We start from the raw sequence: 25089 nt of genomic DNA on the forward strand, positions 1-25089 counted from the left end.
TTACTCACTCTGTGAAATCTGCGGGGGCCTGGGGGAGTTCACCGGGGCCAGCATTGCTTTAATGGGCCATAAAAATTAGCATTGGCTCCTCTGGAAAAAGTCACGCCATGCGGAGAGAAGAATGTTAATAAAAAAGAGGCTAAACCCACAGCCCTCCTTTTCTTGCATTGGAAAGGCTCACTCACGGCTGTCAGCTCAGTCCCCTCCTCTAGTCAAAATCAGCTTCCGGCATTGGGGTGGGGTGGGGGGCTGAAGGAAAGAAAGATCTGAACACCCCAAGAATGGAGAATCGAGATTCCCCAACAACCCAGACGCACTTGCTTGAAATTGGGTGCCAAGAGAGGATGGAGGGGTTCTGAGAGGCTCTGTGCTCCAAGGTTTAGGGTCAGGCAGAGCCTGCGGAGTTGTGGGGGTCCTGCAAAGTAAGGGGGCGGGGGGCCTCACCTCAGAGAAGGTGCCTGGCCACTTTAATTCTGTCAAGATTCCCAGAATATTAAAACATGAAAAGGTGTCCGAACAGGGCCACAAACGGTGGCATATATTATGTTCTTAACAAATTAGCCCTTTTAATACACAAACAAACCAAGAAAAAGGCAATTGTGTGAATCCAGGACTTCTGCCCTGACCGGTTTGGCTCAGTGGATAGAGCGTCGGCCTGTGGACTGAAGGGTCCCAGGTTCGATTCCGGTCAAGGGCATGTACCTTGGTTGCAGGCACAACCCCTGTAGGGGGTGTGCAGGAGGCAGCTGATCGGTATTTCTCTCTCATCGATGTTTCTAACTCTCTATCCCTTTCCCTTCCTCTCTGTAAAAAAAATCAATAAAATATATTTTTTTTAAAAAGTGTGACTTCCTAGAGCCCTGCAGGTGGCAAGGATGGACATGGGACACGCACGCGTGTCTGGCAACGTCTTTCTATTTTGTCAGTGGATACAGTCGGGAAGTCAGAGGTACTGTCTAAAGTCTAAATTTGAGTCCTTCATGAATGGGGAGGAGCCCTCCTCTCCTTGCTCGGGTACTCGGAGCTAGGAAGCCACAGCTGGCCATCCTATGCTGTGTTACTGCTTGTCCTGCTTTGCTATGGAGCAGACTGAGGGGCGCAGAGGGTGGGGTGGCTTAGCATGAGTTGGCAGCTGGATGGCTGGCTCTCTGGGGCCTCTCCAAACACCAGGGTTTGTTCAGGACATTTTCTCGGAGTCGCCCTGGTGATAAGACTGGCGGGAGCCGCTAAGCAAGCCAGGTTTTAGATTTAGAATCTTACCCCCAGAGGTTTGATTTCAGAATTTGCAAGTTCCTTAACACAACTACTGTGGCTTTGACAGAACTGTAGTCATTCTGGGAACCAAAGCACCAGAGACAATGATAAACAAAATGCTGAACCTGCTGCATAAGACTGAGGGAAGCTTTATTCTCTGGCTCCCCACTGCTGCATTTATTTATTCACTCAACCAGTATGTATTGCGCCCCTTTAAGGACCAGGCCTCACGCTAAGAGCTGGAGAAATAATGGTGAGCAAACACAGGCCTGGTCCCCTCCCAGGTGAAGCCTGCAGTGCAGTTGCGTGGCCAGGGACCCCAACTGAAAACCACAAAGCCGTGTCAATAGCCATGCAGTAAGTGCCTGAGAGGAGAGGTGCATGGGACTGTGAGCGCATGTTTATGGGGTCTGAATTGGTTAGGCAGGACAGGGAAGCATCTCTGAAAAACAGATATTGAACTGGATCTGAGGGGTGAGATGGTAAAGAGGAAAGGGAAGGCTGTTTGGGGAAGCAACAATGGCATGTGTAAAGGCCCTGAGGTGGAAGAAAGGAGAATAATGCAAACTGATAAGGGCTGGAGCAGAGTGGGGGAGATATAGGTGGTGCCCAGGAGACCAGGGGCACAGTGGGGCTGGGGCTGGGGCAGGGGCAGGGGCAGGGGCAGGGCGACCTCGCAGGTAGGCAAGAACCAGTCCCCTTGTGCAGGGCATCTGGGTCTCAATGGTTCTTTTCTTTCCTTTTCCCTTCCCTTCCCTTCCTTTCCCTTCCCTTCCCTTCCCTTCCCTTCCCTTCCCTTCCCTTCCCTTCCCTTCCCTTCCCTTCCCTTCCCTTCCCTTCCCTTCCCTTCCCTTCCCTTCCTTTCCCTTCCCTTCCCTTCTCTTCCCCTTCCTTCCTTCCTTCCTTCCTTCCTTCCTTCCTTCCTTCCTTCCTTCCTTCCTTCCTTCCTTCCTCCTTCGTTCCTTCTTTTTTATTGACTTTAGAGAGAGAGGAAAGGAAAGGGAAAGACAAAGAAACAGACTGGCTGCCTCCTGCACGCCTGGCACTGGGGATCGAGCCTGCAACCTTGGCGTGTGCCCTGACCTGGAATTGAAGCGGTGACCTCTAGGTGCACTGGACGACGCCCAACCAACTGAGCCAGCTTTTTTTCCTTTCTTTCTTTTTTTTTTTTTTTAAGAGCAACTAGAAGTCACTGAGATGCAGCGGGAGGAGACTGGGGATGCGGGAATCACATTTGCATTTTGAAAGGTCACTCTGGCTGCAGTGTGAACATCTTAGAAAGTAATTTCTGCTTTGCAAATCCAATATGCAGGGTCAGTATTCAGTTACTGGAAAGAGAAGCTGGAGTCTTACAGATCTGAGTTTGAATCCCAGGTTCATTTCCACCATGGCCTTGGGCAAGCCAGCCTTTTAGAGCCTCAGTTAGCTCAAATATAAAATGGGATAATAGCCCTAACCAGTTGGGCTCAGTGGATAGAGCATTGGCCTGCAGACTCAAGGGTCCCAGGTTCGATTCCGGTCAAGGGCATGTACCTTGGTTGCGGGCACATACCCAGTAGGAGGTGTGCAGGAGGCAGCTGATCGATGTTTCTCTCTCATTGATGTTTCTAACTCTATCCCTCTCCCTTCCTCTCTGTAAAAAATCAATAAAATATATTTTAAAAAAATAAAAAATAAAATGGGATAATAATACCTCCTTCTGTCTTGTTGTGAGGGTAAGGTAATTAAAGTTAATAAAAGTCTTGCTTGACACAAAACTCTTCTTGGGATTTTCAAAAGTAGAAACCCACTTTGATATTACATACGGCATGAAACCACCAAAACTCCAGTCATATGGCCTTTCAGCTCTGCTTGGAGAAAACATCTTGGACTTCACTTGAACTTCACCTTAGAAATACCTTCTCCCACTTTGAAATAAGAACAGCACAATAATAAAACAACTGCTTGTACAAGGTGCTGCAGTCATGCCTCCTGGCTTGGGCATTTATCAGATGATAGACCATGGAGAGATGAACAAGCCAAAAACATACAAATAACAAGTGAGCTTTGTAAGTATAGAAACAAAGAGGTAAGCCATTGGCTGTTTGGTAAGTGGATGTGTTGGTGATGAATAAGTGACTGCCAGTATCTTATATTTAGCCAGAGTGGGGCTGGTAGATCAGTCCAGGATTGGACATTTCTCATTTCCTAAATAGCCCAGGGCCCTGCTACAGTGACATTCCAGTTGACCGTAAGTCAAGGGTGTTGCCCAAAAGACTCAAGAATCAACTTTAAGAGGCTCTTGTTGGCCAGTGATAAGACAATGTGAGCACCAAGGATATGAATGAAACACATCAAATAGGTTGAAATTCTTGAGTTTATAATGACACTGAAAAAAATGTTAATTACTATTGCAAGGTGATACGAAACCAATATGAAACCTGGATTCTAATCCTACTTTCCCATTCTCCAGCTGAGTGACTTGGAAACTTCCCTCTCTGGTTCTGAGGGGCAGGAAGGGTTTCTAACATCCTGCAGGCTGTGGATTCTTACAATGATTAAGAGATTTGGGTCCTGCAGCCTGACTGTCTGGGTTGGAATCTTAGTTTTCCCATATGTATCCTTGGGATATACATTGAGTGGCCAGATTATTATGATCTCTGAACACATAATAATCTGGCCACTCAGTGTGAGTGTGTGTGTGTGTGTGTGTGTGTGTGTGTGTGTGTGTGTGTGTATTAGAGGCCCGGTGCATGAATTTGTGTATGGGTGGGGTCCGGCCAGCCTGGCCAGGGGGAGGGGACATGGGTGGTTGGCCGACCTGCCTGTTGGTCGAACTCCTGGTCGAGGGGACAATTTGCATATTAGCCTTTTCTTATATAGGATATACATTGAGTGGCCAGATTATTATGCGTTCAGAGATCATAATAATCTGGCCACTCAGTGTATATCTAGATTTTGTAAAACGTAAAGAATGCTTACTTTAAAGGGTTCCTGTACTAAATGCAATCTATAAACATTGAATACATAGCCTCTGGCTCAGTGAGGGTGAGCTGTTTGGAGCCTAAAGGTAGATTTCTAGATAACACATAGTAAACGCCAAATAAGAAGCAGGATTTCAAATAGCTAGAAGTGTGAAGAAAACACCTCACAGCAAATTTATGGAGAGCAACTTTCCAGGAAGGTGGGCTGCAACCTTAAATTGGTTGATTGGGCTGAGGGTAGTTGCCTGCCATGGAGGCAGGTGTGATGCAGCCTTCCAAGTGGTTCTCAGCTTGGCTGATTTCATCTCCCTCTCCCACGGTTCCCCATTTGGCAGTGTCTGGGGGTTTTTGGTTGCCACAACTGTGGGAGAGGTCCTTCAGGCATTTAGTGGGTAAAGGACAGAGCTGCTGCTCAGTATCCTACAATGCATAGACCTCCCACACATCAAAAATGACCTAGCTCAAATGTCAATAGTGGCAAGTTTAGAAACCCTAACATAGAGAGAACAGCAAGGGTAAGGGTCCTGAGCCAGAAGGGAGTTTTCTGTGATCAGGGTGCAAGTGAAAATCCAGTGTAGATGAGTTAACCAAGAGGAAGTGATGGAGGCTGGGCTAGAAGATAGAATGCTTTTTAGGGCACAGTGTGGAACCTGGAATTATCTCCAAAGCAGTGAGCCGCTCTTGAAGAGTTTTAAGTAGGGGAGGAAGGTAACCCATGTAATGCGCGATGTACATCTAAGAGTTTAAATAAATACTGTCTATTATTATTTTTAATAAATATATTTTTATTGATTTCAGAGAGGAAAGGAGAGGGAGAAACATCAATGATGAGAATCATTGGTTGGCTGCCTCCTGCACGCACCCTACTGGGGGTCGAGCCCACGACCCGGCATGTACCCTTGGACGGAATCGAACCCGAATCCTTTAGTCTGCAGGCCGACGCTCTATCCACTGAACCGGACCGGCTAAGGCAAATACTGTGTATTATCATCATCCCTTGTCTATGCTCCCTGCTTGGCCCCAGCCAGAATCCGGGTCTCAGCGTGGCCGCAGTGACTCCTCCTGGCCAGCAGGGGGCGCAAGCCGCACTTGGCCTCCGGCCGCTCGGGGCGGGCCTCCTCTTGCCGTCCTCCTCTCTCGTCTTCTCCCTTCTGGAGAAGTCGGGAAGGTGGCAGCGGCGGCGGCGGCGGTTGTCCCGGCCGGGCCGGTTGGTGTGGCCGGTCAGTCCGCGCTTCTCAGCGCCCGCGCCGCGCCCAGCCCAGTGGACTCGAGCGGCGGCGGCGGCCAGCCCGGTGCGGGGCGCGCGCTGACGGAGGGCGGCGGCCGCGGCCAGGGCGGCCCGTGGGAGCGCGGGCCCCCGGCGCAGCGCCGCCCGGCTCCCGGCCCTGCCGGCCTGCTCCCCGGGCGCCGCGACCATGGCGGCCAGCGCCAAGCGGAAGCAGGAGGAGAAGCACCTGAAGATGCTGCGGGACATGACCGGCCTCCCGCACAACCGAAAGTGCTTCGACTGCGACCAGCGCGGCCCCACCTACGTGAACATGACGGTGGGCTCCTTCGTCTGTACCTCCTGCTCCGGCAGCCTGTGAGTGGGGCGGCGGCGGCGTGGGGAGAGGCCCGCCGGGCCGGGGTAGGGGCTCCGGGCGGCCGGGGCGGCCGTTGGGGTGCGGGTGGGCGGGTGGGCGGCCGAGGACGGACGCTGGGATGCGCTTGGCCCCGGCTCCGGGCTGGGATGAGCTTTCGCTTTCGCCGGGCGAGGGTCCAGGCTCGTGCAGCCTCCGGGGTTGGGGCGTGGGCGGGCTGCGGGGGGAGGACGGGGCGCCCGGGGTGATCATCTCTGGCCCCCGCGGAGCCGCCGCCTCCGGGTCCCGGCCCATTGGGGCGCTGACCGGTGCCGCCGTGGGGGGAAGGCCGGGGGAGAGGAGCCGGAGAGGCGTGCTGGTCCTTAGGTGCCCCGCCCCTCGGCGGCGGGCGGTCGGCCCGGCGAGGCACCTGCAGGCGCCGCTGGAGTGGGCTGTGGGGAGCTGGGGTGGGAGCGGCAGGGAGGACGCCTCGCCTGGGCTTCCCCCCGCGGGTCCAGAGCCCCCGAGTCCCTGGGAGAAAGCTGGCACTTAGATAGAAATAGTAACAAGATTAAAATGTCCTGATGGCACAGGCGTGAATCCCGAGGGAAAAGTTCGGGAGGCTTATTTCTGGCGAGGGAGGAGAGAGAAGCAGATGTGAGGTGGAAGGGGTTTGAGCGTCAGGGTCCAAAGAGCGTCCTGAGGAGTTTGGGGAAAGTTTTAATGGAAAGAAGGCATTGGCCAGGAGCTGTGTCATTCCAAACATGGTGGTGGTATCCGCACGATTTCCCTACCGATACCCGAGTGTCCTGGCTGTGCACGGGAACGGGGAGAGGTGGAGAGACAGCATTGTCGAAGAAAAACGGAGGCCACCGTCTTGACTTACTGGGGCGGGTGGTATTTGTTTATCTTTGCTTCAGTAAGCTTTATTTTGGTAAGATTTTTGTTGCTGTGAAATTTCTTTTGGAAAGTTTGCAGATGGTTTGGGAACTGATAAGTTGCTTTTATGCAGTAATTATGTATAGATTCAAAGTAAGTTAATTGACGAAGTAAGGCTTACTAAATGCTAAGAGCTTTATTGTTCCAAAACACCTAGTTTTTTCATTTGTACTGTTCTTTCAAATAATTTGGTTACTACACACACAGACACAACCTTTGTAATATTAATACTGAGACAAAGTACATGGCATAAGAGAAAACATATTTGGAAAATGCAGGACATGTCCAGTAGTGTACGATTTCCTTTTTTTTTAAGTTGGGCACAAAGAGGCATTATTAGTCTTCTAAGACTGTTATTTCTTCAACAAACATTTACTGGTGCCTCGTAGGTTCTGTGTGAAGGTGTGGGGTGTTCTAATAAATACAGCAAAGTTCTTGTTCTTCTGGTGCTTACATTCTAGTGGGGGAAATGGTAATTAGATGAGAAAAATGTCAGGGGTAAGTATGCACTAAAATAGTATGATAGGAGAGACCTCCTCTGAGAGTTACTTTTAGATGGTAGTCAGGGAAGCACTGAGAATTTGACAAGTAATGATATTACTGAATTACCCCAGCATGGGAGGGCTAGGTTGGTATCTGAGATTGTCTGGTTCATGATTGTCACTTACAAATAGTTAAGTGACTTACGTGGGCAACTTTGCTTCTAAAAATGAAGTCAATAGTCCAATTTTTTAGATGTATTTGACATTTATTATGTGCATAATGTCTTTTACTAAACACAGGGTCCTTTGATATATTTTAAGTATTTGGTTTGAAAAATATATGTATTTACTCTTCTGGATTTTGACATTTCTTTGTAGCCCTTTTTAAGTATAGTGGGGAACATTTAATTTATTGCAGCAAATGCATAATATCAAGAAATATTTACAAATTTCTTTCTAGATTCCATGTCTCAGAAGCATTCTATATAAAAGTATACCTCACTGTGATGACAATTGGTTATTTCAGTGGGGTTTAATCTATAATAGATAGTGCTTCAGATTTCTGTTTAGTGGTGATTCCACACGTATTTATTGGTCACTTGGCCTGTGTCAGACATTGTGGGAGGCATTGGTGTTAGGTGGATCCTCCTATCCTTAAGGGGCTTGCATTCTAAGTATATACATTTAGTTATAATACATTATAACATTTCCTTTCTTTGAATGAGCTATCCGTGAAATATGTAAATGGTAGAGAAAATTTCATAGAGGACTTGATGCCTAAGCAAAAACCTTCAAATCCAAGATCCATTTGGCAGGTAGGTTCATGGAGTTGAAAGAACAGGTATTTATGAGCTATATAAACCTGGTTTTGAATCCTGGTTCCACTACTAGCTATGTGGTATTGAGAATGCCACTCAGTCTCTTTGAACTTGAGTTTCATCATCTATGAAATGATTTGCCCTGTAGGTTTTGGATGTAGATTAGGTTTCAGTATTTGAGATAATGTGTCTAACATTTCGTACAATGTCTGGTTCATGATAGATGCTCAATAAATGAGAAGCATTGTTAACAAGGTGGAGAGGACATTTCCCAGGTAGGAAACAATATATGAAAGACATCAAAATGAGAATAACTTTATAAAAATCAGTTTTGATTTTTTAGATATAACTCAAAACCTGACTCAGATTGGTTTAAAAATATGAAGGGGATGATTGTTTGGTTTTAAGTAAGGCTTTATCCAATGGCTTAATGAGGTTGCCTAGATTTCCCTCGTCCAAAGATGGCTGCCTCCAGCTCCCGAAGCTGCATACTGTCCTTCCAGCTTGTCCGGACGTTCTGCAGTTCACTCCTGGTTAGCTTGAACAAGTGCCTTTATTGGACACCTGTTCTATGCTGACTTCATTGGAACTACGAGGATCCCCAAATAGAATTCCCAAGTCAGAAATCTGGTATTCTTGGGAAGGAGGGAATGGATACTGGATCAAATGTCTACTGCAGAAATATTGAAGGGACAGTAAGCTTCTGAGGATTTTTTTTCTTTCAAAATCAATAATGCAGGAAAATAATTTAAGGGTAACATAACTATTGAATTTAATAATAATTAAATATTTATTATTTAGATGACATGGCTTAATTGAAAGAATGTGAATTTTGAAGTCAGATTTCTTACACCTCCGCTAGCTTTATGACTTAGGGCAAGTATTAGCCAGGCCATAATGTGTGCAGATTGGCCTGGAGCCATCCTCTCAGCCTCAGTTTCTTCATTTGTGGTAACGATGATAGAAGGTTGCTATGAGGATGAAATGGTACAATTAAAATATTCATTGAACGCATACTAAATGTGAGGGCAGGGCTTAAGTAGTAGATATAAAACGGGTGGGCAAAAGACAGATACAGTTGTTTGTATGGGAAATCGTATAAAAATAAAAGGCTAATAATAAGAGGCTAATGTACAAATTGACCAAACAGCGGAATGACCGGTCGCTATGACGCGCACTGACAACCAGGGGACAGACAATGCAGGAGCTGCCCCCTGGTGGTCAGTGTGCTCCCACAGTGGGGAGCGCCGCTCAGCCAGAAGCTGGGCTCATGGCTGGCGAACGCAGAGGCGGTGGTGGGAGCCTCTCCCGCCTCCACGGCAGTCAGACACCCCCAAGGGCTCCCAGACTGTGAGAGGGCGCAGGCTGGGCTGAGGGATGCCCCAAGTGCACGAATTTCGTGCACCAGGCCTTTAGTAAATACAATTATCTATATATATAAAAGGCCTGTTGAGTTAACGCTGTGATGCCCAAGATTGGACTCACCAGGAGGTGCATTGATGGGTCCCGTGGCGGTGCCGGCGGCCGGGGCTCTGGGTTCTGTGGCACCGGCAGGCGGGACTCTGCTCTGGGTCCCACGGCATCGGCGGGTGGGGCTCTGTTCTAGGTCCGCAGCTTGTGGCTCGCATGGTGGCTCGCGACAGCGGTCTACTCACGTACGATTTCGTGAGTGCTGGGCCTCTAGTTAGTAAATAATAATACAAGAAAACTGTGTTTCGTGTACTCACAAGTCTAAACCTGCTTTTGCCCACCCCTGTATATTAAAGAGGGCATGCTAGCCTGCCATTCCGAAACCTTGATGTGTCTAGAAAATGCCAATACACAGTAAATGATGTATACTATCAGAATTCTAAACTTTTAAGGTAGTCACATCTTTCATCATTAACTTAACAATATCTTTGTTTAAATAAATTACAACTAGACTCAGCTAATATTGTCTTTATTTTCAGAGGGCTATCCTGTATTTGTGTATGATGTTCATCAGAGTACATAATTCATTTCAGATTGTGAAACTTGAAAATAGACTTTAGATTTAGATATAGCTAAACTTTTCTTTATTGAGGCAGAATGGGGTGATGTAGCAGATTGATTTGTCACTGTCAGGTCCTATCAACAGAAATACTTTCATTACAACCAATAATAAAACATTGCCTTCCTGTTAAATACTTAATTTTAGAACAAATGGTTTGTTTTGTGTAGACTACATTAGTATAATCAGTGAATAATATAAGAATTGTTCTATCCTTAAAAAATGATTCATAGCCCTGGCAGGTGTTGTCCAATGGTTAGAGTGTCGGCCTGTGAACTTGAACTGGAGGGTCTCAAAGTTCGATTCCCAGTCAAGGGCATTACCTGGGCTGTGGGTTCACTCCCTAGCCTTGGTCAGGAGCATGTAGGAGGCAACCAATTGATGTGTCTCTCTCACATGGAAGTTTCTCCCTCCCTTCCACTTTCTGTTAATGAGAAAAATATCCTAGAATGAGGATTAACAACAACAAAGTTATTCATTAATCTTTTAGAAAGTGTTTAGATAAAAAAAAATAACATTTGAGAAATATATATTTTGTTTTGTTTCTCTTACTACCAGCTATTTTATGTGGACAGTACATTTAATCTTGGAATTTTACTGGTGGATAAATGTAGCTGGTTATTAATTTTGTGTGCATTTTGATTTATGGTGAATCTTGCAAGAATATTAACCTTTCAAAATTAAAGTTGAACAGATGAAGAGAGGCATTTTACTTATTTTTAAATAGTTACTAGAGGCCCGATGCATGAAAATTTGTGCAAGAGTAGGCCTTCCTTCCCCCGGCTGCCAGCACCAGCTTCCCTCTGGCACCCGGGACCTGGGCTTCCCTCCTCTGGCTGCCCGCAGGCACCTGGGACCCAGGCTGGCTTTCTTTGGGCTTCCCACAGGCACCCGGTACCCAGGCTGGTTTCCCTCGGGCCTCCTGCAGGCACCTGGGACCTGGGCTGGCTTCCCTCCTGCCTGGCTTTGTCAGGAAGGACGTTTGGTCTAATTAGCATATTACCCTTTTCTTATTATAGATTATTAATATAGATAGATTAGCATTAGATTACAATCAAATATCCTTTAGGAGCTCTGCTTATATATACTATTTAGTTCCTCATGAGGTCATAGTCGGCAGTGACTTACATCCTTAAATTCCTTTTCACTTAAACAAAAGTTTTTATTGATTTTAGAGAGAGGGAGAGAGAAACATCAATGTGAGAGAGAAACATGTATTGGCTGCGTCCATCACATCCTCTACTGGGGATCTAGCTGCAACCCAGACATGTGCCCTGACCAGTAATCGAACCCAGTGACCTCTCAGTTCATGGAACAATGCTCAACCAACTGAGCCACTCCTGCCGGTCTCCTTTTCACTTTTTTTTAGTACTATAACGTGGTTACATTCAGGGAGATACTTTGACACTGTAGTACAATTTAAATTTACTGTACTAGTAAGTGGGAAAACTATTTGATACATTTTCAGTTGCTAAATTTTGTAGGCTCTATGATGGGGGAAGTAGGAAAATCAGTACGACTAATAATATGAGAAGATATGAAAATTCTTCCTAATTTCTCTCTTCAAATCTTTATCTCTTACTCAATAAATCTTGGTGGCTCTAACTTGGAACACTCACTTAGAACAGTTGTGTTCAGTAGGTATGTATTTCTGCAAGAGTGCTAGTATATATTGAAGAAACTTGGTATTTTGGGGAAATGTAAAAAATCACTCAAGTTTTCTAGGAATGCCTTTTTTTTAATCAGTTAAAGAAAACACCCTATAAGTATATGTTAAGTTTAATATTGACAAGAACTGTTTATTTTTCATTCTTTTTTGTTTAATTTTTAATTCAATTTTTATCAAAAGAATACATGCATATAATTTAAAAATAGGAAGGCTTATAGTGAACAATAATAGACATCTGTTACCTTCTTCCATTTCTTAATACTATAGACAGTGATGCTGGACTGTTGTCTGTTTCCTCTTTCTATTTTTGACCCTCCAAACCCCCCAACCTTTGTCTGATTCATTTGGTAATCTTTCAAGGGTTCTGTGGTGGGAACCAACTTCTAGCTGGCTTCTCCCACCTCTGCAGGAGCTTCCGTTTTAGCTTACTCTGTAAAGTCAGTTACTGCTGGTATACTAACATTTTATCTTCCAAATTTTGTTATTCAAGAGCAATAGTGTGCTTTGGGGCTCCTCCCTTGTTCTCTTTCCCAATGTCTCTTTCTTGGTTAATGCATTTTATGCCTTTGCTGTTATTTCAGAGGTGTTTAGAGAGATAGTAAAGACATTCTTGAGTTTTGTCTACTCTTTACTGGAATATCTTAATTAAGTTGTTACTTGCGTATTATTTTCTAGATGCTTGCCCTAAGTGTTAAAAGGATGTTACAGTGTAATATTTGTGATTTTCAGAAAAACAAAATAACAACTGTGTTTTACATCATGGTGTGTGTTTGTGTGTGTGTGTGTGTGTGTGTGTCTGTTTTCAGTGTTTTAAAGTTGGGTTCTGGATGATATTAAATAACTAGTATTGGAATAGATTTAAATCTCAAGTTAACTTTATTACTTTATGCCAACCCCATAAATTTCCATAGCCTATTGGCAATATTTTACCAGCTTCTCCCCCAGCAGGGGAAAAACAATTTAATAACACTAACTAAATAAGCTTTCTTATTCATCCAGCACACATTGTTATTTGAGATGAACAAATGGGTATTAGCAAGATTGTTTGAAGCATAGTTAAGAGCAGCATACTGGTGGACATATGGAATGAGTCACACCATCTGGTTGCAGTGATACCTGGGTGGTGGTCGTTAAAACTCCCAACTCCTGGGGATCTGCATATGACTTAATTATACTGTAAAAACATTGGACTCCACCAGTAGGTGAGTTTGGAAGGTCTTAAAACCAATTAACTGGCAAACATCTTTCAAAATATCAATACTGCTATTATTAAATGTCATTATTTAAATTAAACTGGAGACTTAAAATGTGTTTTTTTGGGGGGGATTTAGAATGGGTGGTACCTCAATAGTGGCACTGTAAAAATGATGTGGTATACTTGCTCAACACTTATTCAATAGTTATGACTAATGTCATTACAGTAAAATGTTTTACAAACACTGAATTCACATGACAGCTAGACAAGGTTAGAGAAAAAGGGAAGTAACATTAGCTTCCAGGAATACACCTTAAAAATAATTAGATACATAAAAATTCATTTTTGATCAGTTAAAGATTTTGTTCATTAATGATATCTTGTAGGTGGAGATGTTCTGTTAATGAGAAAAAAATTATTTTAATTACTGTAAAAATTTTGGTCACTATAGATACTAATATGGAATCAGAACTACAGTGTTTTATTTTTTAAGTTACCATACAGTAAAATTAACTTTTTTTGTTGTATAGTTCTGTGAGTCTTAACATATAGGTATAGGTTTATGTAACTACCACCATAGTCAGAACATGGCAATGTTCCATCACCCCTCAATCTTAAATCTTGTCTTAACTCAGTCCCTCGCAATTACTGATTTGTTCTCCAACACTGTAGTTTTTCTTGCTGAGAATGTACTGTAAATGGAATCATCCTATCTAATAAAAGAGTAACATGCAAATTAACTATCACTGCTATACCCACAAGCCACGCCCACCAGCCAATCAGGAGCGAGCATGCAAATTAACCCAACCGAGATGGCTACGGCCACGGAGAGAGCAGGATGCTTGAGTTTCCCCGGCAATGGAGGAAGCCAAGCTTTCCACACACCCTGGTGGGCCCAGGCCTCCACTCAAGGCTACAAAGTTTCAATTATAGAAGATAAATAAATCCCAGCAAAAATGGCTGCGGCCACAGAGCGAGCAGGAGGCTTGGCTCTGCTCAAGGCTACAAAGTTTCAATTATAGAAGATAAATAAATCCCAGATACCAGGGCCTTCGCTTGGGTCACCAGGTGGGCGTGGCCGGCCTGCAAACCACCACAGGCCCCTTGCCCAGGCCACCCCATGCCCCAAGGGAACCCCCACCCTGATCCAGGATACCCTTCAGGGCAAACCAGTTGGTCCCCACCTGTGCACCAGGCCTCTATCATATCTAATAAAAGAGTAATATGCAAATTGACCATTACTCCAACACACAAGATGGGTGCCACAAGATAGCCAGCAGGGGAGGGCAGTTGGGAGGGACAAGGCCTGCAGGGAGGGCAGTTGTGGGTGATCAGGCCATCAAGGGAGGGCAGTTGGGAGGGACCAGGCCTGCAAGGGAGGGCAGTTGGGGGCAATCTAGCCTGTAGGGGAGGGCAGTTAGGGGTGACCAGGCCGGCAGAGGAGGGAAGTTGGGGGCGACCGGGCCTGCAGGGAAGAGCAGTTGGGGGGACAAGGCCTGCAGGGGAGGGCAGTTAGGGGTGACCAGGCCTGCAGGGGAGGGCAGTTGGGGCAAACAGGCTGGCAGGGGAGCAGTTAGGCATCAATCAGGCTGACAGGGGAGTAGTTAGGGGGTGATCAGGCTGGCAGGCAGAAGCGGTTAGGGGCAATCAAGAAGGCAGGCAGGCGAGCAGTTGGGAGCCAGCAGTCCTGGATTGTGAGAGATGTCTGACTGCCCATTTAGGGCAGTCGGACATTCCTCGAGGAGTTCTAGATTGGAGAGGGTGTAGGCTGGGCTGAGGGACACCCTCCCCCCTCCCACCCCCCCCCCCCCGTGCACGAATTTTGTGTACCGGTCTTCTAGTACAGTATATATAACCTTTTCAGATTGCCTTCTTCACTTAGCATAGTACCTTTAATTTTAAAGCTGACATTATTGCAGATGTCCCCCTCTCCCCTCTTTGTGTACTAGTACCTCCACCCACCCCCACCTCCCTCTCCCTTGGCCTTCACCACACTGTTGTCCCTGTCCATGGGGTATACATATATGTTCTTTAGCGAATCCCTTAACCTTCTTTATTCAGTCACCCCCCAACTGAATAAAATCCCCGCCCCTCCACCCCCAGGCATCGGCCAGTCTGTTCCGTGTATCCGTGCTCTGATTCCATTTTGTTTGCCAATGTATTTTGTTCATTAGATTCCACATATTAATGAGATCCTATTTGTCATTCTCTAATAGGCTTATTTTGCTTAGCATAATACTCGACAGGTCCATAGTACTTTTAAGATTAATCCAGGTTAGTCATTAATGGATTCCAATAGTTTTCATTTCTCCTTATTGCTGAGTAGTATTCCATTGCTTGTGTATTTTCCATTTGAGGGACAATTGGGGTGTTTACAATTTTTTATGTATATGAATAGACTGGTACAAATATTTATGTACAGATTTTTGGGTGATCATAGATTTTTTTTAACCTCCCCCGAGAATATATCTATTGGTTTTTATAGAAAGGAACGGGGAGTGGGAGGGGGGAGAGAAACATCAACGTGAGACAGAAATGTTGCTCGGTTGCCTCCCATACTCAACTTTGACCAGAGATTGAACCTGCAACCTACGTATGTGCCCGGACTGGGAATCAGATCTGTAACCTTTTGCTGTAGGGGACAACGCTCCAACCAGTGAGCCACCCAGCCAGAGCAGTAATGAATACCTTCTTTAAGCATAAATAGACCTTGTGATATGGTAGGGACTCGAGATATAAGAGTGAACAAGCTATATACATTGTACTGCTTTCATGATTACAGCTGTGTAAATAACTTAAAAAGAATCAAGGATTTCCTCATCTAACGATTTGAGAAGTATAGGAGTATCATTCTTTGCTCTAAGATTTCTCTCCAAAACATAAACCCTTGTAACGTTGTTTGACATATTTTCATAAAAAGGTAATTTATTTGCCTTCTCTATTTTTAAAAAGGCTACTTTAAGGGGAGTGGAATGGTAAAGGGTTTACTGGAATAAGGAAGGAGGTATTAGGGAACAAGGAGAGACGAAGTGGCTATGTGAGAATGGAGGGAGTAGTGAAATTTGAGAGAACAATAATAAGTTCTCCTTAAATTGTTTCGGAGCTAGGTAGGTGTAAATACATATCATAGATGAATAAGTGTCCCTAAAAATGGTGAAGTTAGTTTAGTTCTCATGATAAGGATGAGGTGGAAAACAGTGTCATGCTTTAAATGAATAATAAGGATTTTTGTAAATTTTCACTTGGAAATTTGTTATCTTTAAAGCTTTAATTTGTTATTGAAAATTGTAAAGATGCTTAAAAGTAATTCATACTGTAGTTGTTTCTTTATAGTTAAGGTTGAAAGTTTTACTAGGATGAAATTTCTGTGATCGTTTTCTTCTTCTATGCAATCTCCATTTCTGTGGTATGACTTACCAAGACCTAGAAGGAAAATAATTTGTTTAAAATTTAAACCAAACCTAACTCAACACAGAATTCTCTACTGAAATGTGAAGCAGATAAAAGTGCAATAGAGTGTGCCATCTATCTCTGAAAGTTAGAGGGAGAGAAAGAAGGAGCAGGATATGAAGGTTGAGGGGCTCTCTTATGAATTCTCCTTATTGTTTTGATTTAAAATAACATTACATACCATATATAATTACTCAGAGGTGTTTCCAGAATATTTTTGAAAGACTTTTGGTCCGTAATTTTACAGCACTGATAAATTTCAGTTAGCGTGGATGATTGCAAGATGACTATTCTGTAAGAATATTGATAATCTGCTCTACAACCTGGATTCCAAATGACCCCTTTACCAGAGGACATGACTGCCAAAGTAATTTTATGAAACTTTGTATAAATTACTTTATTACTTTGCAGAGATTATTTGACCCTTATTCTTCTGGATGGAGTAGCCACTTTGTGATATTTGGACAAAATATAAATAGATCTTACTCTCTCTGAGCACATTTCTGTTCACTTTTTTATGTGCATGATAAAGCATCAAGAAACTCAAGATATAGCTTCTTAAGGCCGTCCGTATAGAAAAGACATCAAGGCTGTAAAAGATCTTAAAAATCATTTAATCATGTATCTACCTATTTTTTCGATTCCCTTCTCCAGGGCCCTACTGTTTTCTCTTGAACACTTACTGCCTCATGAGGTGATTAATAATGTCCCTTATTATCAAACCTCACTTGAATTGATGAAGAGATAGAACTTTATTCTTATTGTTAATAACTTTGCTTCCTTAGGTTAGTTTAATTTTCTAAATTAGCCTCACATTTAAAGATATAGCTATTTGATCAGAGTATTTGTGTAGCTCCATACATAACACATTATCATATTTTCTTTAAAAAATGAAAATATTTAAATCAATTACTTTTTAAATTCTTTACCATAGGGCTCTCCCACAAATATTGTCTTCTCCCATCATCAAAACACACTAAAGCACTGTTTGTGTTTCCTAGAAGGTCATGTGTTATAGGTACTATGTGTTTCTAACTAGGTAGTCACTGAATTTATCTCTAAGTATATTATTTAGTGTGGTTCTAGCAAAACTTAGCTTGACATATCTGTTGTGGAGATTAATAGTTTAAAATAATTTTTAAAGATAACCTTTAGTTTATGAAATAAACCATTGTTCCAAGTTTAAATGTGCTAGCTAAAAATGTTTTGCATTGATGTGTAATTTTAAAATTATAGTATATAATAGTAAATTTGTAAAATATTTTCTCTCTTAGGCGAGGGTTAAATCCACCACACAGGGTGAAATCTATCTCCATGACAACATTCACACAACAGGAAATTGAATTCCTACAAAAACATGGAAATGAAGTAAGTGTTTTTACAATTTCAACTTTTTTGTTGGCAGCCATTTTAATAAGATTTAATAAGTTGTTGAGAATGGTGAATTTCACTGTCTAAAAAAAGTTATTTTTGTATTTTATATTTAGGATTTTAGTATATACTCATTTAATTTATTTAGAATTAATGTTTGCTATCTAAGTACTTTGCTTTAACCTGAGGTAAAATATATATATTTAAAATTCATCAGTGATGACTATAAAAGGCATTTTAGAAGATGTCTAGTATTGGAGTAACTGTTAGTCTTTGCTTTAAAAGATTTTTTAAAAAAAGAACTTTATGGTGTTATCGTAAACTTTTGTAAGTTTTCACTTGAGGTTCCCTCCTTCCTATATACTACATTTTATGTGATGTTTAATGTCATATTGAGCTGGTGCTCACAAGGGAGGAGGCTGGTAGTTCTGAGGGTACAGCATAGTGTCCTGGGAAACCCAATAGTGTAAATATTTGGAGAGGAGTGTTGTCCTTCTACTCTGCTTTATTGGGCTTCCAATAATTCCCTTCTCTTTGTTTGCTTTTTTGTTTTTAGTTCCATATTTTGCATTAGTAAAAGTTGGTGATGTAATATTTTTTAAAAACTATTACAAAAAAATCACAAAGAAAGCAGGCATATTTTATAACCTGGAGTAAGGATGAGCCAGTCACCTAATTAATTAATAGCCATTATACTTTTATAGGCAACTCTTATCATTTCCGATAAAGGAAAGAGTAGTTCTGTTGTGTTCTGGTTGTATGTTTTTGATACAAGAGAAGTTAAGTGTTAAGATTTTGTTAGTTTCAATCGTCTCTTTCACCTTCAGAAGATGTATGCAAGCATTTTGCACTCTACCTGTCTTCTAAATACTTGATAATAATATCTTAAAATTGCTTGCCTACTTGTGATGCACATGTGTTTTTGGTTCTATAATAGTGAAGAAGTGTAAATTCAAGATTATATGAAATATTTTTAAGTACATGGATTTCTAGAAGTGAGCACTTTATAGTCTCCAAATTTTACTGATAACACATTTTGAGTAATCAAGTTCCGGACTGATTGTGGTACATTATAGGAAAATCGAAACTAGAAGAAAGGGCAGAAAGTTTGTAATGACAGTTTAGTATAGAATAATATATTTACAGGTTAAAATACAATTTGGACTATTTGTATAAATTTTAGAATTAGCCTAGTACTGAAAATTTCAAATTACTTTCTTAGAATGTTGACCTAGTATGCAAAATTTTGGATATCAGAATGAAATCAGAAATAAAAGTATATTATTGTTTTTTTAGATTAAAAGTCTAATGACTGTGACAGAATCGGAAAAGTAACAAACAGTTCATTGGGGAAATAAGTAAAAATATCCAAACTTGTTAGTTGATAAGTTTAGGTGTGTTGCCAAAATATTAAGATTTCTCAAAAAAAAGTTGTGGTAATGACACTTAACATGAGATCTCTCTTAAATATTTTTAAAGTGTACAATACAGTGTTACTGACTATAGACACAGTGCTACAGCAGATCTCTAGCACTTACTCATCTCACAGACTGAGCTTTATACCCATTGAACAGCACTTCCCCATTCCCCCTCCCAGCCCCTGGCAACCACTGCTCTGCTTTCTGCTTCTATGAGTTTGACTATTTTAGATCTCATATAAGTGGAATCATACAGTATTTGTCCTTCTGTGACTGGCTTATTTCACTTTAGCAAAAAGTCCTCAAGATTCATCAATGTCTCGCATATGGCAAGGATTTCTGAAGGAACATTTTTTAAGACTATAATATCAAAATGAATTTAGAAAATATGAAAGGCACTGGTTGATTTTAGGCAACCCATTATGTCAAAAGGTAGAAACAAAATATAAATATGAGAGATGACTGGAATGGGTTCATGACTCTTAAATTCTAAAGAGTCAAATTTATAGGCCACTTGGAAATCCTCATCATGACAGTCACTGAGCTCAGTACTATGGATGCTGTCACAGATCTGTGCATCGGCTTAGCTGACATAACACTACAGTTGAATTGAGGGAGACAGATATGTAACATATTACAACACGGCATTAGATAATTAAGATGAGTAAGAATTTCAGAAGTTATATGGTGACAAGGAGGGTGTTGGGAAGCTCTCACAAAGAACATGACACGTTTGCTGGTTTTTGAGAGAGAGTAGGACTTAGGCTGGTAGGAAAAGGTATTGAAGGCAGAGCAAACAGTGCACAAAGAAAAGGGGAAATTTGTAATAGTTCTTACTGTTAGAAAACATACTGACCTTTTAAATGCTTGTTGAGGAATACAGGCATACCTTCTTGTGTCCCTAAGGACATCTTAGAACCAAAATATTCGGGTAGGTATACTTGATTCTTTACAATATTAGCAATATCTGTGTTCTTAAAAACTTAAGATATGTGTAAAATGTGAGGACTAATATTATGAAGTGCAGGATGGTTGGTACAACTTCATAAAAATACAGACTTCAACTGCATGTGCTTTATCATCAGTTTATCATACTTAAAACTTTAAATCAATGGTTCTCAACCTTCCTAATGCCGCGACCCTTTAATACAGTTCCTCATGTTGTGGTGATCCCCAACCATAAAATTATTTTTGTTGTTACTTCATAACTGTAATTTTGCTACTGTTATGAATCACAATGTAAATATCTGTGTTTTCCGATGGTTTTAGGCGACCCCTGTGAAAAGGTCGTTCCACCCCCAAAGGGGTCGCGACCCACAGGTTGAGAACCACTGCTTTAAAACTTACGAATAACATGCATACAGAAAAGTATACAGATTTTAACTTATTTCAAAATATTTTGACTATGTTTGTAAAGAACCATACTTAAATCACATACAATTTTGGATTAAAAAGGCACTATCATGCATCTTGTATGTGAATGGCTTCACACGTGAAGATGAGTGCTTCTGAAGTTAAAAGATCGAAAGTGTATTGACTTTGGAAGCAGTCTTGGATCTTCTGCCCCCATGTGGGAGTTTTAGTGTTCTGAGGAGCATGTTGAGTTGTCACGCCTGGGGGTGTTACTGGCTTCAGCAGGTAAATTCCATGGTTATTGGATAGCTCAAGTTGTGTTGAACAGAAATAACCTACATTACACATGCTTTTCATGTTCTTCCAGACATTTTTATATGGGAAACACCTGTTAACAATCATCTGCATGTATAACTTAGGTCTATTTTACATGCTTACATTACAACTGTAAACAACTTTTTGCCAAAGAAAGTCATTCTGCCAAGTCCAGAATTAGGATGGGAGGGGACTACCAAGTTACCTGGCAAAGGGCATGGGCACAGGGAAGCCAGTAATTGAGACCATTAATGCAGTGGCTTAGTACATGTGACTATCTAGAAATGATTTCACTTTTCATTCAGAACTTTGAAAATTGTTTATTGTTTGGAGAATCACAACACTGATGGCAACACAATTCATGGTATTTGGGTCATTAATAAAGTATATCTGTATTGGTCGGCTTTGGTAGCTGTGGTAAGCAAGTAGTGTTATTACATTATGTATCAAGGGCACGATTGATATTTCTAACAGTATATCATTAGTTTCTACAGGTATGGCTTACAAATTAGTTTACTAGTTAGTATCCTCAGATTCCAACAGTGTGTTCAGTGGAGCAGATATGTATGTTTTTAGGTTATGGAATATAGTATGCCAGAATTTAGTAAAATATTTTGCAGCAAAGCAGTTTGCATTTAGCATTTGTTGAAATGGTTTTGACATTTATTCTAAAATTAAAATATTTCCGCATGTTATCTTATAATGCTTTCTTTTGTATTAGAAGTTGCTTTAAAAGAGAGTGTGTGTATGTAGTGGCTTCCTCCATATGTCCTCTTGTGATATAGATAAATCATGGCTCTATAGTTAAAAGAAATTTCACTCTTGGGTTAACTTCTGATTATCAGAGTTAATGGAAGGAGGGCTGATGAACCGTGCCAGAGATAATTCAATAAAAAGAAAATGTAGAAGTAATTTTATTTTGAAACCTTCAGTTTTTCTTTTCCAGTAACAAATTTACTTTCCTGATTTTTTTAGGACTGAGAGTAAAGGGTTACTACTGATGCTCCACAGGCATATTAAACTACATGTAGAAAGAAAATCATGCATTGATTGACAGTATTTGACCTTTATGCTAGATTATAAAAATAACCCCAAACATCAACTATTGTTTTATTGTTGTGGTTGTTAATCCTCACACGAGGATATTTTTTCATTGATTTTTAGAGAGAGTGGAATGGAGGGAGGGAGTGGAAGAGAGAGACATTGACATTGATGTGAAAGACTAGTAGCTATTTCCTAAAGCATCCTGTTCTATAAACTATAATAAGTGTTGGTCATTCTCAGTACAGAGTAGTGGTCTCTGAAAAGTGGAAGGCCAGTAGCAGAAAGAGCCTAAGGGACATTATCAGAGCAGAAACAATAAGCTTTTGAATGAATCCTAAATCAGTGCATGGAACTATTATATCTTTTGATTATAAACTAAGCAATCTTAAATTGTTTCTCTCTAGGGAAATAGATAAAGTTGGGTGTGGCTTGTTAAATATTTCTTGAAAGGATCAGATTGGACATGGCAGGTTAAGATTGTTGGACAAAGTGCCTCTGAGCCTCAATTTCTACAAGTATAAAATAGTAACAATATCATCTTGATGTAAAAAGGTTGGACTGCTTTGAACTCAGGCAACCTATGAAAATTCTCAGCATAGCTCTAACCGATTTGGCTCAGTGGATAGAGCGTCAGCCTTCAGACTAAAGGGTCCCAGGTTCGATTCCAGTTAAGGGCATGTACCTTGGTTGTGGGCACATCCCCAGTAGGACGTGTGCAGGAGGCAGCTGATCAATGTTTCTCTCTCATTGATGTTTCTAACTCTCTATCCCTCTCCCTTCCTCTCTGAAAAAAAAAAAAAAGAATAAAATGCATATTAAAAAATAAAAAAGAAAATTCTCAGCATATTTCTTGTTGAATAATAGAGATTCATATGCTTATTGAATCAGGATCTAAGATAGAAGATGTTAATAGGATTATTAATATTAGTTTTACTCCTTGCTCAGAGTAGTTTAATTAGGGAGATTTTTCAGTTTTCATAAGTGTCATTTATATTAATATTAGAGGCCCAGTGCATGAAAATTCATGCACTGGAAGAGGGGGTCCCTCAGCCCAGCCTGCCCCCTCTCACAGTCCGGGAGCCCTCAGGGGCAGAGGCGACCCAGTGATCAGGGGAAGGTGACGCCCCATCACACTTCTGCTGCTGCCACTGCCAGCAGCGTAAGCCTCAGCCAGCCCTTGTTACCTGAGCCTTGGGCGGCTCTGGGCGGCTGGGCAGCCACCATCTGAGGCTTGCCTGCACCTTGGGCTGGCCCTGGGCAGCTGACATCTAAGGCTTGCCTGCACCTCAGGCCAGCCCTGGGGGCTGGGGGACTGAAGGGACTGGGGACTCCAGAGGCAGGTGCGCAGAGCGGCCAGGCCCACCTGGGGGCGGGCCTGGCCTTGCCCGCATGTCTGCCGCCCCGGCAGGGCTGAGGGGACTGGGCGCCATCATCTTGTGGCTATGGGCACCGCCATCTTTGAGGGTGTGGTAGTCAATAAGCATATTCCCTCCTTATTGGCTGTGGGCGCCGCCATATTTGAGGGTGGGGCAGTCATTTAGCATATTCCCTCCTTATTGGCTGTGGGCGCGCCATCTTTGAGGGCAGGGCAGTCAATTAGCATATTCCCTCCTTATTGGCTATGTGGGTACTGCCATCTTTGCGACAGCGTGAGGGTCAATTAGCATATTCCCTCTTTATTAGATAGGACTAGAGGCCTGGTGCATGAAATTCATGCACAGGTAGGGTCCCTAGGCCTGGCTGGCGATCATGGCTGATTTGTGGGGCGACCAGCGGGGTGATCCGGGTGGCCCCTGCTCGCACCACCTTGGCTGGCCTGGCGCGGCTCGCTGGTCGGGGCCTGCGGGCTGGGGGAAGCTCCTGTATTGAGCGTCTGCCCCCTGGTGGTCATAGCGACTGGTCATTCTGCCGTTCGATCGATTTGCATATTAGACTTTTATATAAATAGATATATTTGTGTTATGTATTTAAATTCCTTGAGCATTTTAACTTTGAATTTATGTGAGCTTAAATAATAATAAAAACTGGCAGTTTTTTTACATGTTAAATGTCGTCATTGAGTGGCAGAGTTAAGTTTCATACTTAATAATTCCAGGATTTACATGTACCTTGTTGCTTATAGCAGAAGTGGAGAAACTTTTTTCTGTAAAGGGCCAGGTAATAAATATTGTAGGCTTTGCAGGTCATCTATAGTCTCTGTTGCATATTTTTGTTTGAAATTATAACCCTTTAAACGTGTGAAAACGATTCTTAGATGAAGAATAGTTCAGAAACAGGCCAGTGGTCCTATTTGATCTGTAGGTGGTTGGTTGAAGACTCTAGTCCAGCCATGGGCAAACTATGGCCCGCGGGCCAGGTCCGGCTGTTCTATCTGGTTCTCTTGCTCTCCCCTCCGCTCCTTTACTTTGAATTTATATTAGTTCACACAAACACTCCATCCATGCTTTTGTTTCGGCCCTCAGTCCAGTTTAAGAACCCATTGTGGCCCTCGAGTCAAAAAGTTTGCCCACCCCTGCTCTAGTCTGTAAAATTCCAATGTTTTCAGTTCACAATATAAATCCTTTTATAACTGGCTTTTTCTTGCTTCATTCCCAGAAGAAATGTTTAATAACAGTGACCTCGGTTTTTGTTTTCCATATCTGCTCTCTGTATTCCAGTCTTCTTGCCATTTTGCTGATGCTATTTTATTTATATGGAATCTTTTTTGCAAGGCCTATCAGAATTTATACTTTCCTGTCAAATCTTCTAGGAGTCTTTTAGCCCACAGGGATGAAAACCTCCACTCATATTTTAAACTCCTCAAAAAAAAAAAAAATAGCATTCACTATAAGATTTTACATGTGTTTTTGTTTTTATTGCTCTCATTGTTTCTTCTTTATTAGTCATTTCCATGCCATAATCTTTCATACTTGTTCATTATACCTAGAGCAGTGAGAATATATAAGAATATAATATCTAAGGGAATTTCAAACTTTATACACGTTAGTTTTATTGGACCTAACTTGTGGTTTTAAAAAAACATTAAATTTAAAATATATTTTGGTAAAAAATCTTGGGTCCTGCTCCCCAGAGATTCTGACCCCAGGAGCATCTGTATTTCAGCCAGAATCCCATGTGATTCTGATGTTGACTGCTGTGGACCACCTTTGAGAAAATCAATATAGAATCTAAAGGTTCCAGACTAGGGCTCAGAACCTGTGATCTGGTTTTAGCAACACTAATTGATGAAC

The 25089-nt window shown here is 42.1% G+C and overlaps 1 protein-coding gene across 11 annotated transcripts in view; it reads left to right on the plus strand.

Annotated features, from left to right (window-relative positions):
* The first annotated feature begins 5483 nt into the window (after positions 1–5483).
* Positions 5484–25089, plus strand: part of AGFG1 (ArfGAP with FG repeats 1) — a 69175-nt gene continuing 49569 nt past the window's right edge. For all 11 annotated transcript variants that reach the window (XM_080670501.1, XM_080670504.1, XM_080670505.1 and 8 more), the window contains exons 1-2: positions 5484–5799; positions 17633–17726. In XM_080670501.1, coding sequence (XP_080526627.1) covers positions 5633–5799; positions 17633–17726 — 261 coding nt within the window. In that variant the 5' untranslated portion in view covers positions 5484–5632. The remainder of the gene's footprint in view (positions 5800–17632; positions 17727–25089) is intronic.

This window comes from Plecotus auritus (assembly GCF_963455305.1).
Source record: "Plecotus auritus genome assembly, chromosome: 5".
Lineage (NCBI taxonomy): Eukaryota > Metazoa > Chordata > Mammalia > Chiroptera > Vespertilionidae > Plecotus > Plecotus auritus.